Source organism: Podarcis bocagei (genome assembly GCF_964188305.1).
Source record: "Podarcis bocagei genome assembly, chromosome: 18".
Taxonomy (NCBI): domain Eukaryota; kingdom Metazoa; phylum Chordata; class Lepidosauria; order Squamata; family Lacertidae; genus Podarcis; species Podarcis bocagei.
Window position 1 is genome coordinate 951495 of NC_138144.1, and position 15130 is coordinate 966624.

At 49.2% G+C, this 15130-nt stretch overlaps 1 protein-coding gene and 1 long non-coding RNA gene across 2 annotated transcripts; both read right to left on the reverse strand.

Annotated features, from left to right (window-relative positions):
- Positions 1-2693: 2693 nt before the first annotated feature.
- Positions 2694-8424, reverse strand: MEX3D (mex-3 RNA binding family member D). The gene is made up of 2 exons (XM_081177547.1): positions 7617-8424; positions 2694-4022 (listed from the first exon to the last, which is right to left on the reverse strand). Exons 1-2 carry the CDS (start codon positions 8317-8319, stop codon positions 2779-2781), a joined length of 1947 nt encoding a protein of 648 aa, XP_081033673.1. The 5' UTR covers positions 8320-8424; the 3' UTR covers positions 2694-2778.
- Positions 8425-12158: 3734 nt separating this feature from the next.
- LOC308577376 lies at positions 12159-14555 on the reverse strand. The gene is made up of 2 exons (XR_014003623.1): positions 13227-14555; positions 12159-13192 (listed from the first exon to the last, which is right to left on the reverse strand). It is a non-coding gene; the product is annotated as an uncharacterized lncRNA (long non-coding RNA).
- Positions 14556-15130: the final 575 nt, after the last annotated feature.

Below are 15130 nucleotides of genomic sequence, written 5' to 3' on the forward strand. Positions count from 1 at the left end.
GCCTGGGTCGCCGCTGGCGATTTAGGAGTTATGTGCTTCGATTGACGAAAAATTTCTTAAACTGGGATGCTGAGACTCGCTGCCCACTGGAAAGCCAGCGAGGGGGCGATTAGAATTTAAAGCTCGAAACATGTTTTAAAAGTACAATGGGACCTTGATTCCCAAATGCCGCAAACCCAGAAGTGAGTGTTCCGGTTTTAGAACGTTTTTCGGAAGCCAGACGTCCGACGTGACTGTCAACTATTGTTTCCGGGGCGCCTGCGCCAATCAGAAGCCGCGCCTCCGTTTCCGAACATTTCAGAAGTCAAACGGACTTCTGGAACGGATTAAGTTTGGCGCTTTGTCTTCGCTATTCATTTTGCTTTTTTGTTTTTGAGGCGTTTTCGGTTCATTTCTTTTTGTGACTATGGGTGACCCAGTTCAGCTACTGATGGATGGATTGTGTGACTGTGGAAATGGATAAAAGCCCCCCCCCCCATCCAAACAATGACTATCATCAGTGCAGTAAGAAATAATAATAATAATAATAAATCATCTACAATGCTGTCTTATTTATTTTATAGTACAGCACATTGATTATTGCTTTCATTTTATGGATCGGTGGTCTCGTTAGACGGCAAAATTCACGTTAAATTGCTGTTTTAGGGGTTGTTCTTAAAAGTCTGGAACGGGTTAATCCGTTCTGCATTGCTTTCTATGGGAAAGCGCACCTTGCTTTTGGAACGGAATTTCCGGTTGGAACCAAGGTACCACTGTATCGTATATGAATCTCTCATAAGCGTAAATGTCTCTAACAGACGTTAGCTTGTGAGGTTGCCAAATGCACACATTGGCCGCAGCGCCTCTGCTTATTCGGGTTGCCAACTTACCAAAGGACCCAGGCGCCTTTTTTAATTTTGGCAATGTGGCTTGACAAGAGTTCCCAGGGCCAGACACTTGGCCCCCGGGAATGCTTAGGTCTAGGATGTTCCCCCCAGAATCTGTTGTAAGGCACGATACATGCTTAAACTTTGAAAGTTTACCCACAATAACGCCCAGACCCCCCCTGCTGCACGACGCAAGTGCTTCATCGGTAGCAAAAAAAGTCTTTATTCTTCTTATTATTTTGTTCTTATTATTAAGAAGGCTCTGAAAGTTCAAAAAAATAAATCTCTGCATACAATTCTCGTAATCAGCAAGTGAGATCACCAAATATATATATGAGAAGAACTTTAGCCATGGTCGGGTTAAAGCTCCGGCCCCCGTCCCAGCCCCCCTCCCTCCTCCCCCCTTCTTTAAAAAATAAAATATATTTTAGTTCTTAAAATTTATTCAATAAAGTAAATTATTCTCCCCTAGAAATTCCCTACATATACACAGAAGTAAAAAATAAAAGTTTTCTTTTTTAAAAAACAAAACCCAGGCCGAGAAAAAGAAAAATGAAGAGATAGTGGGGTGTAACCAAGCCCCTACTCTTGAGTAGGCCCACTGAAATTAAAGGACTCATTCGTTTAAAACTTTCCTTTGTGTGTGTGCGCATTTGTGACTTAAATTGGCATAATGGGCAATTTGCCCCCATAGATTCGCCCCATATTTTCTGATCGCGGTGAACCCCCAAATCACCCCCCCACTTCTCTTTGCATGGATTTTTTTGGAGGGGGGACAGCGGGTTTTTATTTGTCTTACCAACAGAAATTATATATGTATGTCCACCTAAATACGTCTGAGCTCTAATGTTAGCTATAACTGGAGAAGACTCATTGCAAAAAACCAACAGTTTGATGCAATTTAAACCCACTGAACGGGTTTACTCTGCGTACGGCTAAGGAAGGTAGACACATCGGGCTGGATCGGGCATTTACACAGAGTAGACCCATTGCAATCCATGGGCATGGCCAACGTTGGTCCGGGGACACGAATAACGGCCACATTTGTGGCACCATAGTGTCCTGGGAAGCATAGTTTGTTCAGTGCGCTGAGAGTGGTCAGACGACCCCGCCCCAGTCACCCTCGGGGGAAACTACAATTCCCAGAGTTCTCTGGGAAGCGGGGCTGGTTGCCAAACTACTTTGGGAACTGTAGCGCCGAGAGGGCAACGGGGTGCGTGTCTCCTAGCAACTCTCAGCGCCGTAAAACTATACTTCCCGGAATCCTCAGGACTGTTAAAAGCGGCGCCGTTCTGCTTTAAAGGCCTGGTTGTGGATTTGGCCCGTTGACAGAGGTTCTGCAGAACTGAGCCGAACGCAATCCACAAACCCGGAACCGCAGACCACACCCCCCAAAAAAAATGTATATGCAAAAATATTAATAGACGGTGTTCTCGATTAAAGAACATCATCCGTGGCCCCTTTCATAGTGCATGCGGACCTCGGTTTTCGCTCGGTGCGTTAGTGTTTGTAAAAAAAGAGAGAACGAAAATACTGCTATTTGGAGGAAAAGGTTGTGCCCAGATTGAGTTAAAGCTATCCTGTAAACAATATTGTTTTAAAATATATTTCCGTTGGCCCAAGTCTTGAAATCGGCGCGGCGCTTCCATCCCCGCCCTCCCACTCCCCTGAATTCATTTCATTCCCCTCCCGCCCGCCTCCAAAATCTCGTTTATTACGCAGCGAAGGCGTAACTTACGGTTGCATTTGGGGCGCCCCTCCCCGCCGCAACCCGCCGTGTTTGTGTGTGCTTTTTTATATATATATAAAAAAGGTTGATAGAAACAGTTTGGAAGTTCGCAAAAAGCCGGCCGTGTTTTCGTAAAGGGGGGTGGGGAAAGGGGGCCGCCGGACCCCCGGGAACCCGCCGCGCCTATGAGAAAATGTGGATGGCTTGCGTCGCGGGCGTGTGGCAGGCCGGGCACTCGGGGTCGGAGCGGCCGCAGATGCGCATGGCGCACTCCATGCAGAAGAGGTTGTGGCCGCAGGGCACCAAGGCGGCAATCACCTCGCTCTCAAAACAGACCATGCACTCGCGGGAAGCTTTGCGCGGGCCCTCGGAGCCGGTGGAGTCGGTGGGGGAGCCCGACGCGGCCGAGAGGCTCCCGGGCAGCGACGACGATGACGAGGAGTAGCCGGTGCTGTTGGAGAAGGACGAGAGGGATCCCTGCGGCGGCAGCCACGGGACGGCGCTGACCGGATCGCTCGGGATCCGGCGGGCCAGCGGGTGCTCCAGGGCCGTCGCGGCCTCCGGGAAGGTGGGCGAGTGCCGTGGCGTGCTCTTGCGCCGTTGCGAAGCGCCGCTGTGCGAGGAGGAGGAAGATCGGCTGAAGGCCTGGAGTGGGTCGGCGGGGGGCTCAAACGGAGACCAGATGTGGGCCGGCGCCGCCAGCTCTAAGGGGAGGAAGTCGAAGGCAAAGTCGCCGTCGTCCGAGCCCAGAGCGTCGCTGAAGGGGAAGCTGCCGGAGCAGCCGCCGAACGGGCTGCTGGGGGCTCCCTCGGGAACGGGCCCGCCGAAATAGGTCTCCGCCGGGGAAGTATCGCTGCGGAGGCCGGGCAGGGCGCGGCGGGCCGGATTGGGGGCCTTGGACCACAGGCTGGAGGGTCCGCCGGACAGGAGGTCCAGGCAGACGTCGGTGCCGTTGGAGTGGAAGTCGTTGTCGGCGTTGACGTCGACGAAGGAGCCGGTGCGCATGGTGATGTGGGCCTCGATTTCCTCTCGCGCCCGGTCGACGTTCTCGGGCATGCCGGTCACCTCGAAGACGGGCTCCTTGTCTCGGCTGGGGGTGACGATGTACGTGTGCGTCTGCTGCTGGATGCGTTTGATGGTGGCGCCTTTGGGGCCCACAACCAGACCCACAACTCGGTACGGGACGCGGACGTGGATGGTCGTCTGTCCTGGGAGGTTCGGTGGGCCGAGGATCGAGCCCCCCGTGCCGCTGGCTTTGTTCCGCGTGGCTCGGATCATGGAGAAATGTTCGGCGGCCGAAAGGATCTCGCGCTTGGCCATTTCGACATCCTCTTTCCTCCCCGTCACGATGAAGACCGGCTCCTCTCCTCGCACCGGGGTCTTGATATAGGTGTTGGTTTTTGCCCGCAAGGCTTTGATCTTGCACCCTGGAGCCAGGCGGAAGAGAAATGGTCAAAATGTTAGCTCTCGGTCGAAATATATGTTCAAAAGTACTGTATTTTTCACTCTGTAAGACACTATAAGACGCACCAGACCACAAGATGCACCTAGTTTTTGGAGGAGGAAAACAAGAAAAAAAATATTCTGAATCTCAGAAGCCAGAACAGCAAGAGGGATCGCTGTGCAGTGAAAGCAGCAATCCCTCTTGCTGTTCTGGCTTCTGGGATAGCTGCGCAGCCTGCATTCGCTCCGTAAGACGCACACACATTTCCCCTTACTTTTTAGGAGGGGGAAAGTGCGTCTTATAGAGCGAAAAATACGGTACTTTCTCAAGAAAAGCAGCGTCCTTAAAGATGTCAGATTGTTTTTGTGTGCTACAACTGCAGCTAGAATTTTGTAAGCGAAGAATTGGAAATCGCAAGAAGTCCCAACAGTGGAGGAATGGCAGATGAAGACGATGGACTTTTCGGAAGAGTCTGCAACCAGGAGGAGGAGGAGGAGGAGTACCAGGAGGAATGGATGAAATTCAAAGACTATTTAGTTAAATATGCTAAGATAACTTAACTGGGAACACTTGCAAATATCAGATAGGCTTGGGATTTAAACAGGTGATGTTAGAGAATAAAATGTTTAAAGTCAAAATGAAAAGAAAGAATGATGCTAACTGATTAAGTTAAATTTTATGAGAAATTTAGTTTTGGAAAACTGTTACACTGAAATTCAGCCAGGGGGATTAGAGGAAGTCACCTAACAATGTTATGAAGATTGGATTAAGTATAGATAAGATTTATGCTTGTTTGTTTGTTTTCAAAATTTTGGAAAATCAATAAAAAAATTGAAAAGAAAGAAAGAAAGAAAACCAGCGTCCTTTTTGATTGGGGATAATTCAGACCAAAATACCCAGGTGTCAAAAATGATTATTTATGTATGTCACTACTGCAGCTAGGGCCGGGTTTGGGTTTGATGCGGCCCTCAGCTCCTGAAGGTAATGCGGCCCTTTCTATGTCCAGCTGTCCTTTGTCAACAACAAATTGTCGCTTTTTTTTGTGTTGAATATATGCTGTGTATGGTCATTTATGGACCTCATAGGTATCTCAAGCCATTTGCACGTAACAAAATATGTATTTTATCAAAGTAATGGTTTTTGCTGAAATACAATTAAGAAGAAGTATATTAATAGTGAAATGCAATTAAGAAGAAGTATATTAATAGTGAAATACAATCAAGAAGTATATTAAGAGTGAAATAAATATTAAGCTCTAACTTAAAGTGACGTTTTTAATCCACGACAAACTTAATCATGCAAACACCTTGGCATTTGGCAATAACAAAAGTTCCTTTAGAAACACAATTTACAAAGACTCATAATCTAGTCTCTGGAAACTTGCTCTAAGATAAAATGATAGTAATACTGACATCACAGGAGCCTACACAACACAAAACACTGTTGCTGTATGGAGGTTTTATTTCATTTGCTTTTTATCTTATATTTTGGAAATGTACATCCAGGTGTTTTTTTCCCTGCAATTTTTTTGGGGCCCCCCCAAGATAGTGGGGCTCTAAGCTAGAGCTTGTTTAGCTTGTACGTAAATCTGGCACTGACCCCAATCCCTTTTCTTCTGTGCAAAAAAATTGAAGCTGAGAATGGTCTAAATTTAAGATGGGCGTGGCCTAGGGGACGGGGAAAGGGGTGTGTGTGCTCCCGGAGCGGTCCAATCGGAAGCAGGGAGCGTGATGTCACTGCTTTCGAGACAGCGTGCACCTCTCACAAAGGGAACAAAGCAAAGTTTAAACAAAGGGGAGGGGGGCGTGTTGAGAGATGCACCCCCCCCCAAAATAAAATGTTAGGGGGGGAAATAAGAAAATATAAAAACACCCAAGCAAAACCCCAGAGCGAGAAGTTGGAAATTCAGGAACGTTGCACAGGAGCTGAAGGAACAAAGGCAAAGAAGGTTGCAGCATATGGGAAGCCCAGCCTTAGATATATAGAGATTTGGGGAAATGTTGGGTGTGTGTAATTGCACGTCACAACCGGTTCCACGCTTAAAGCAGGAAGGGTGCGATACTGTTCCATTTTGGGGTGTGTGTTTTTGCAAAACCTAAACAGATGCTTTGAAATCAGGTTTGCTTTCACCCGTAATTTATTTTTTTTGCAAAAAGCAAAGGGGCGGCGGTTTAATATTCGACCTACTCTCCTTTCTAGGCCGTTTTTTTAAAAATCTACCTTCCTTTTCCAAGCAGGGAATCAAAGACACATCAGTTTTTTTAAAAAAAGAGAGAGAGAGGGGTTTTGAAAAGGTGAAGTTTGGAAGCGCATCTCAAAACACAAGACAAAGACGCAAATGGCAACACCAAGGCCCATCAAGATTTTTGGGAGGGCTTCTTTTGGGGGTGGGGAAATGATTGATGGCAAAGTTAGTCCTACTCAGAGTAAGCCCACTGAAATCCAGGCCCCTTCGTTCTAGGCCCATCGACCCTGAGCAGAGCTTGGTCGGATGCAACCCTTTTTTATTTTAATTTTAATTTCGGTGGAAGGTTCAAAAGGTTCGACCGTTTTACCTGGGTCATGTTGGGAGGCAAACCTTGCACACAGGCTGACATGGGTCTCCCAGAGAGGAGGGATTCCAGCCTCCCATTCCAATATCAAAAATCTCTTGCCCAAAACTCTCTGTGTGTTCCTCTCCTTTTTATAAAAGCGAGGGCAGGTCTGAACAGATATAAAAAGAGACACTGATTTATTTCGCTTTGGGGTGGGAAAAAGTCAAGCACTCCCCAAACTTCCTTCCCTTCTCGCTGTTCCTGGGATACAGAAGAACAAAAGGATTTGGGGTTTGTGTGGGGTTTCCCCCCCATCACCCCAAAGCAGAAATGGGATAGGCCTGGAGTTTAAGGCAGTTCATGGCTTGGGGGAAATCTTTAGAGGCCTTAAAAGCTGCGAGAAAAAGCTCTACAGGGCTGCCTTTATAAACTCAGGTGGTAAGCAATTTGGTGGGGGCATTTTTTTGGGGGGGAGAGGAAGTCACAGAGAGGTAAACTCCCCCCCCCCCAATTTCCATCCTACGTTGAAAAACGGTAAACATATATTTATGTGAGACCGTTTTTTGTAGGAGTGGTGTCCTCTAGCTTAGCTCCCGATATGCCCCCCCCCGCAAGCATGCTTGTCCTCTAATTCCACCCTCCCTCTACGAAAATCCCATTTCCAAGAGAAATATCTCTAGCTCCGGGATTTTTCTTCGTAAGGCGCTGCCTAAAAGAAGCCCATTTTATTTCTTGGTTAAAAGAAAGTTAAGGAGAGAGAGGGGCAGGCCGCACTGAAAAAACAGGCCACCCCCATGCAAAAAAATAATGACCACCCCCCCCAAGAAACTCACAAGTGAGTTTTACTAAGTGGGTGTCTTGGTAATGCAAGTGGGGTATAAATGATAAAATTGTTATTTGCGAATTTCGGAAAGGGTCTCCCCGTCACGGCTCTTCACCTGCTGGGCTCCTGTTCCAAGGTGGGCAAAGCAAACCAGCGCCCCCACCCCACCAACATCCACCCCCCAGGGATTCCCCATGAATTACAGGTTTTATGAGTTTACCTTGCCTGCCCACAATTTCGGCCACATGTTCCGAACTGGGCACCGAGACGCACTCGGTCATGTTGACGCTCCTCTTGCGGCTTCCGATGCTGCCCAGGTGCTGCCCGGCCAGCAGGGGGGGCTGCGGGGGGCCCAAGTGGGCCGGGAAGGCCCCAAAGATCTCGGGGGCCGGCGGGGCGCTGCCGACCTCGGGGCCCAGGAGGGGCAGAGCCGCTGCTCCTCCTGTTCCTCCGGCATAGGCAAAGCGGTCCAGCCCCTCTGCCTCTTCCAGAAGCGGTCCATGGTCTCCATCCTTCTCCTGGTGCTGATGTTGCTGCTGCGCCGCTGCTGCATCCTCCTCTCCTCCTCCTCTGCCCTCCTCCTCCGCCTTTCCTCTAGCTGCTTCCTCCTCCTCCTCCCCATCCTTGGCCAAGCCCAAGATGGAGAGCTGGTCCAGGGCGAAGCGGAGAGCGGCGGAGGGGTCCTCCTCTTCTTCTTCTTCTCCATCATCTCCATCCTTAGCATCCTCATCCCGCTGGTGGTCCTCCGTCGTCGCAGGAGGAGAGGAAGGATGCTCTGAGAGGTCTCCCTTGGGGAGGAGGATGCTGTTGGGGTCGAAGCAAGCAGGGGGCGGGATCTGGGGGTTCAGCAGCAAGCTGCCCAAGCCGGGAGGGGGGCAGCAGGTGCCGGGGCCCCCCTCCAGCTGGTAGAGGGCGCTGGGCATGGCAGGCCCCCGACCCCCTCCTCCCTCTCCCTCCTCCTCCTCCTCCTCTTCCTCCTGCTGGCCCCCCAGCCTGGGACCCCCCGGCTTTTGGGGGGCTGCGCACCGCCCCCAGCCGCCGCCCGCCTTTGCGCGCGCCCCAGCCCCTTCGCCCAGCCCCCCTCCTTTGTTTGCAAGCCCATCCAAGGGAGGAGGAGGAGAGAGAGAGAGAGAGGGAGGGAAGGAAGGAAGGAAGGAGGAGGAGGAGAAGGAGGAGGAGGGGAGCTCAGTCAGCTGCCCCGCACCCACAAGGCGCCCGAGCCTCGCCCCGCGACGCCCGCGCGTCACCCGGTGCCCAACAATGAGAGCCGGCGCCGGGAGGAGCGGCCGGGAGCGCGCATGCGCCCGGGGGGGGGGAAGAAGCAGGGGGAGGGCAAATCACAGCCACGCCCTCCTCGCCTCCTCCCCCTCCGCCGCCCTGGACCCTTGGGGGGCAACTGGCAGGGACTGGGGGGCGGTTGCTGCTGCTGCTGGTCATCTGTCTGTCTTTTTCTTTCTTTCTTTTTCTCCACCCTCCCTCTGTCCCTGCTTCATTCCTTCCTTCCCTCTTTCCTTTCATCCTTCCTTCCCTCCCTCTCTCTTTACTTCCACCCTTCCTCTCCTCTTTCCTTCCTTCCTTCCGTCCCTCTTTCATCCTTCCTCCCTTCCCTTCCGTCTCTGTCCTTCCTTCCTTCTCTTCCTCCCTCCTCTTTCATCCTTCCTTCCTTCCCTTTCTCCTTTAGCCCTCTCCGTCCCTTTCCTTCCTTCTCTCCCTCCCTTTCCTTTCATCCTTCCTTCCCTCCCTCCGTGTTTCCGTCCCTCTTTCCTTTCATCCTTCCTTCCCTCCCTCCCTCCCTCCCTTTCCTTTCATCCTTCCTCCCTTCCCTTCCGTCTCTATCCTTCCTTCCTTCTCTTCCTCCCTCCCCTTTCATCCTTCCTTCCTTCCCTTTCTCCTTTAGCCCTCTCCGTCCCTTTCCTTCCTTCTCTCCCTCCCTTTCCTTTCATCCTTCCTTCCCTCCCTCCCTGTTTCCGTCCCTCTTTCCTTTCATCCTTCCTTCCTTCCCTCCCTCCCTCTCTTTCCTTTCATCCTTCCTCCCTTCCCTTCCGTCTCTGTCCTTCCTTCTTTCTCTTCCTCCCTCCCTCCCCTTTCATCCTTCCTTCCTTCCCTTTCTCCTTTAGCCCTCTCCGTCCCTTTCCTTCCTTCTCTCCCTCCCTTTCCTTTCATCCTTCCTTCCCTCCCTCCCTGCTTCCGTCCCTTTCCTTTCATCCTTCCTTCCCATCCCTCCCTCCCCTTCCCTCCCTCCCTATCCTTCCTTCTCTCCCTCCCTCCCTGCTTTCATCCCTCACTTCCCTTTCTCCTTCAGCCCCTTCCTCCCCATTTTCCTTCCGTTTCTTTCCTTCTCTCCCTCCCTATTTCCTTGCCTCCCTCCTCTTTTTTAAAGGATGGTGACGCCATCTAAAAGGAAGCTGGGCATTTTTTGGGGTGTGTGTGTGTGTTGTGTTTGTGTCCCCCCCTCCAATTACTTACAAAAGGATTCCAGATCTAGCAGGGTGTGTGTGTGTGTCTGTGTATAATTTTTGGTGTGTGCTTTGGGCTGCATAAGGAAACCGCCTTCTGCAGATGACCACAGGGTCCAGTTGGATAAATATCTCCCTCCCTGGCTATTAGCAAGTCTCTTTTCGGGGTTCTGGGCAAAAAGGACAGTCCCACCCCTATTTAGAGAAGCCAAGATTGGATCTCTTCCTGGGACCAAGCTATCTACCTCCTATAATTTATGATACCACCCGTTTACGTGGGAGTAAGGCCTACTGACCAGAGCAACACCTCTGATAGCCTGGGCTGGTGCAAAGTTTCCCATAAACTTTACTTTTCAATTCTTCAGAAATGTTTCGACATAAAAACCCAACGTTTCCCAACAAATAGATCTATTTTGACTTGCACTCCTTTTACGGTTTCTCATAATTTTTAAAATCTGTAACACCCCGCCTCTCCTACAATTAATAATTTATCCCCAGTAATTTTTTTAACGTTAATTTTAAGTGTTTGGTTTAAGTCAGGCATAGGCAAATTCGGGCCTCCAGATGTTTTGGGACTACAACTCCCATGATCCCTAGCGGACAGGACCATTCTTCCTTGCTTGGTACATATTTTCCCCCCATTTCTGAGCAGAAATCATTCTCGCCGCAGTCAATAAAGTTGATTTTTTGAGTGTGAAATTTCACAATGCCATTTTTCCAATTCACAGGAATTGGGACAGCGACTTTGCATACAGCTGAAGCAGTTGGGAAGAGAATTCAGGGATAATTTAAAAAAAATTGTGTGAAGTTGTGCATCTTCCGTTTCTCAATCTGATGATTTTACATGGTTTCGTTATGTTCTGTGCACTGTGCCTTGCCGTAATTTTAACTGATCACAGTTTAGGAATTCTTTATTGTAACCGACAAGTGCAAGCTGTTCTAATTATTATTTGTGGATATTTAATTTCACCGCTCACTAGTATATTCTAACGGATTGTCAAATGTTGCTCTATTTGATAGTTGTTTATTTTAAAGTTACTGTGACAACTTTTGGTATAGGATCAGATTGTCACATTGTTCAGCCCGGACACGGAGGTCCAGCTCCGAGGGCCTCCTGGCGGTTCCCTCCCTGCGAGAAGTGAGGTTGCAGGAAACCAGGCACAGGGCCTTCTCGGTGGTGGCCCCCTCCCATCAGATGCCAAGGAGATAAACAACTACGACATTTGAAGGCAGCCTTATTTAGGGAAGCTTTTAATATTTGATGAATTATTGTATTTTAGTATTTTGCTGGAAACCACCAAGAGTGGCTGGGGAATAAATAATAATGATTATTATTATTACTACACCGTGCATGATCTTTGCCGTCTATTTTGTTTGCAGCTTGCAAACCGCCTGAAGGCGGAATACAAATTAAAAGTGAAATGAAATTTATAAACCCCTCGTGGAGGGTGCCAAACTTTTGGGAGTTTCCCTGCTACTTCATTGGAGCAGAACCACCCAAGCAAGGAAAAGCAAAGAGTGAGCTTTGTAAGCGATTTGGGTGAAATGCAGATCTGGCAGAATTAACCCGAGCCTTGAAAAAAGCACATAGAGATTGACTATTGGAAATGGATATTTATAATAATAGGTTAGGTAATAATAGGTAAGGATAAATGTTAAGAGGGTAAGGATTTGCTGAACTTAATATTTGAACTGGAACACAAAATGGGAGGTGTGAGGAGGTCAAGAAACTAGTGATGAAAATATAAGATTTGAAAATATTAACTCATTTCTAGCTCTGATTTTTGGCTTTTTTCTTTGTTTCTATTTTTTATTCTCTACTTTTTCCCCCTTTCCTTTTTCCTCTATCAACTATCTTTTTACTGTGTATTTTTATTTGTCTTGTTTTTGTAGGTTAAATGCTTAAACGTTTAAATGTTGGGTTTTGTTTTTATTGTTTGTGAAATATTAATAAAATATCATTTTAAAAAAAGAAAAAGAAAAAAGCACATAGAGCTGAAACAGGAAGTGGTAAAGTGTGGCGCTCTTCCCAACTTCCTCCTTTGACACTATTATTATTATTATTATTATTATTATTATTATTTCCAAATGGGCAAAAGTGCTGAGTGCCAGGAACAGATCACAAGAACAATGGCAGCAAATTTTTAAAAAGGCAAGATGCTTGATCCTTTTCTCAGCAATGTTCCTCCGCCTCCCGATCCTTTTTCAACTCCGCAGCCTCGGGGTCGCACGACAACTTGCATTCACGCTCGACGTTTTCTCGCCAAGCGTTGAAACACAATGGAAGAACGTACGCAAAACATCGCTTTCTTTTTTCCCTTTTTAATTACAAAACTAATAGTCCCCCCCAAACAAATATTACAAATATGATCAAGGCTGAAAGGACATCATTGTTAGTGCTAAGGAGGCGAGGCGGGGAGAAGGGGCTCCCGGATAGCTGCGAAATATCTAAAAGCTGCAAAACCGCACTATACCCCACCCCGCAAAAAGCAGTCGATACAAAAGTCGCTTCGAGGAATAAAAGAAACTCGCTTTGGGCGGGGACCACTGGGTTGTGACGAGACGCCGCAAAAATAAGTTGTCTGTGCGGCAGGAACGAGGTTTCTGCCACGGCAACATCGCAGGAAAAGAGAGAAGCTTGCCGGCGCTGTTTTTACTGCCGGCGAAAGCTTAAAAGGGAAAGGGTTTGCGTGGAGTTACCTGAAAAGGTGGAAAGGCAGGTGGAGAAAAAAAAAAAGGAGACGGAGGAAAGACAGACAGGCATCTCTGTGTGTGTAAAAAACTGGCAAATCCCTCCATTGCAAGAATTTGCTTCTCTTGACATTCCCTACCCAAAAGAGTCTCAAAAACTGCTTCGGAACGGAGTGAAAATCCGTGCTTCTAGGATTAAGACACACACACAAATCCGAAATGGACAAAATTCAGTAGCAGGGAAGGCCAGTGAACCGGGTGCAGGGGTTTCCCTCTCCAATGGGGAAAAGCGGCGTCTCAGAAGAAGCAGCCGAGCCCCATTTCCCCCCCCCCACCCCAAAGAAACAATCCCGTATGTTGGTTTGGAAGCACCATTGTGGAGCTGGCAGGTGGGTTGACCACTGGAGATGGGATTTGGGGCACCGGTGCCGCTGTGCCGACCCAAAATTGAAAACTGCATGGGTCCCGGGCGGCGAAAACAAGCCAGGATTTTCCATCACAGGTTGCCGTCATTGTGTGTGGCTCCGGAAAGAAATGGTTTAAATAGGTTCAGAACAAGCCTGGGTAAAAGTAAAAGCCACAGGTTTCTGAATGGCAACGGTGCAATTAAAACCTGCAGATTTTTGCGTGGCATCAGTGCAATTTTAATCTAGATTTCTGCACGGCAGCGGTGCGATTAAAACCCAGATTTCTGCACGGCAGCGATGCAATTAAAACCTATAGATTTTTTGCACGGTTTTGCAGAGCGAGGTGCCGGCTCCTCAGGCAAGGGTTGCGCTAATTCCAAGCAAGCCCAATTTAGGGACAGCTTTGTGGTGGGGTGTTCGATGCTGAACCCGTCTAATAAGACAGACTCTCCATCGCTGCAAAACCGGATAGTTCAGCTCGCCTCTTCTGAGGACACGCGCCGCTTTCGATCTATCGCTTTTAATTGCGTGAGACGAGCAAAAGGCCACACCTGCAGCCCAAAAGCAAATAATTGGAATCTAGTAAAAGGGATTTGGGGAGGTCAGTATTCACCCTCCTCCTCGCAGTGCACCGGTTGTGAAAAACACACAAATGATACAGCACCTTTAAGCTTACAAAAGTTTTCTCCGAAAGGGTTCCCCCCCACACCGACACTGCCACTGGATAAATGGACTTTTGTGTGCGTCACCCCAAATGTCTGCACTTTCGAGAGATCCACACAAACGGCTGGGAGCTTGTGGGGTCCCCGAGACAGTCACCGTTCCCCTCATATGGGAAGGACCTCCCCCCGTTACACCTCTGGGAAGACCGGACAGTCTGGAAAAGTTAAGATGAAAACACACAAACGCACACACAAATCCCATGGCGAGATTTCGCAGAAGGAAGGATTATCTACAACTGGAGCAAACAAACGAAGTACGGGACAGGTGGTCCCCATTTAAAAACGGCGCCTCTACCTTAAGCCGAAAGAGGACGTTAAGTTTGGGTAGGTGTGTGCTACTTAATAATAATAATAAAAAACCAGGGAAGCAGGCTGAAATGGCATCCTTGCGCCCTGGAAATGAAAGACGGAGCAGTTAACGTTTGCAGTTTCTCTGCGTTCCTTCCCTGTTAACACTTGCGGAAATGACAAATGGGGGGTGGTGGGTTGAGAGAGAGGAGAGAGAGAAAGAGTACGGGTTTTAGTAAAGTCCATCTTCAAGCTACCCAGGATCTACTGAGCCACTGGATTCTCAAGTGTCCGGCAAATAAAGGCTGAAGACGGCCGGAGGCTGAAGGCATCTCCAGACGGCTGCGGAGACGACATGCGACGCTGTCCGGCGGCAAGCTCGCCTCTTCGCAGGGCGAGGAAAGGCTAGGATTCTCAAGAGGAATTCCTTCCCTGAAGGAAGAGAGAGAGACTTGATCCATCACAGAGGACTAGGTAAAGGGATCCCTGACCATTAGGTCCAGTCGTGGCCGACTCTGGGGTTGCAGCGCTTATCTTGCTTTACTGGCCGAGGGAGCCGGCGTTCAGCTTCCGGGTCATGTGGCCAGCAGGACTGAGCCGCTTCTGGCGAATCAGAGCAGCACATGGAAACACCGTTTACCTTCCCGCCTGAGCAGTACCTATTTATCTACTTGGCACTCTGAGGTGCTTTCGAACTGCCAGGTTGGCAGGAGCAGGGACCAAGCAACGGGAGCTCACCCCGTCCTTGCGGGGATTCGAACCGCCAACCTTCTGATCGGCAAGTCCTAGGCTCTGTGGTTTAGCGAGATAAGCTTGGCATTAAATGCGAACTGAATCAGCTGCCTCCTTGATGGCTGATCATCGACGGGGCTCTATATCCGGGGCAGCAGACAGTCCAATCTTTCCACCGACTGAGATGAGAAAGCAACAAGGTGGAAAGGGGAGAGGAGGCCGAGGGAACGCTCCACAAGGGAGGGGGTTCAGAAAAAGGGCGAGGGGCTGCCAGCTCTGCAGGGAAGGGGGGATATAACTGGACTCCTGAGCCCCACAGGGACGCCGCAGGAAGAATGCAATTGCTCAAGGGAGCCGCGGACCCAAAAATGTTGCAAACCTCTGGCTTGCACGGACTGGCAGCAGTCCTCAAGGGATTCAGACATGGAAATAGCCTTT

Bases quoted from the DNA above. Each gene is read 5' to 3' on its own strand.
- MEX3D (XM_081177547.1), bottom strand. From the start codon at position 8,319: ATGCCCAGCGCCCTCTACCAGCTGGAGGGGGGCCCCGGCACCTGCTGC. The intron at 4,023-7,616 runs GTAAACTCATAA...GCCTGGCTCCAG, and splicing joins CGAAATTGTGGGCAGGCAAG to GGTGCAAGATCAAAGCCTTG.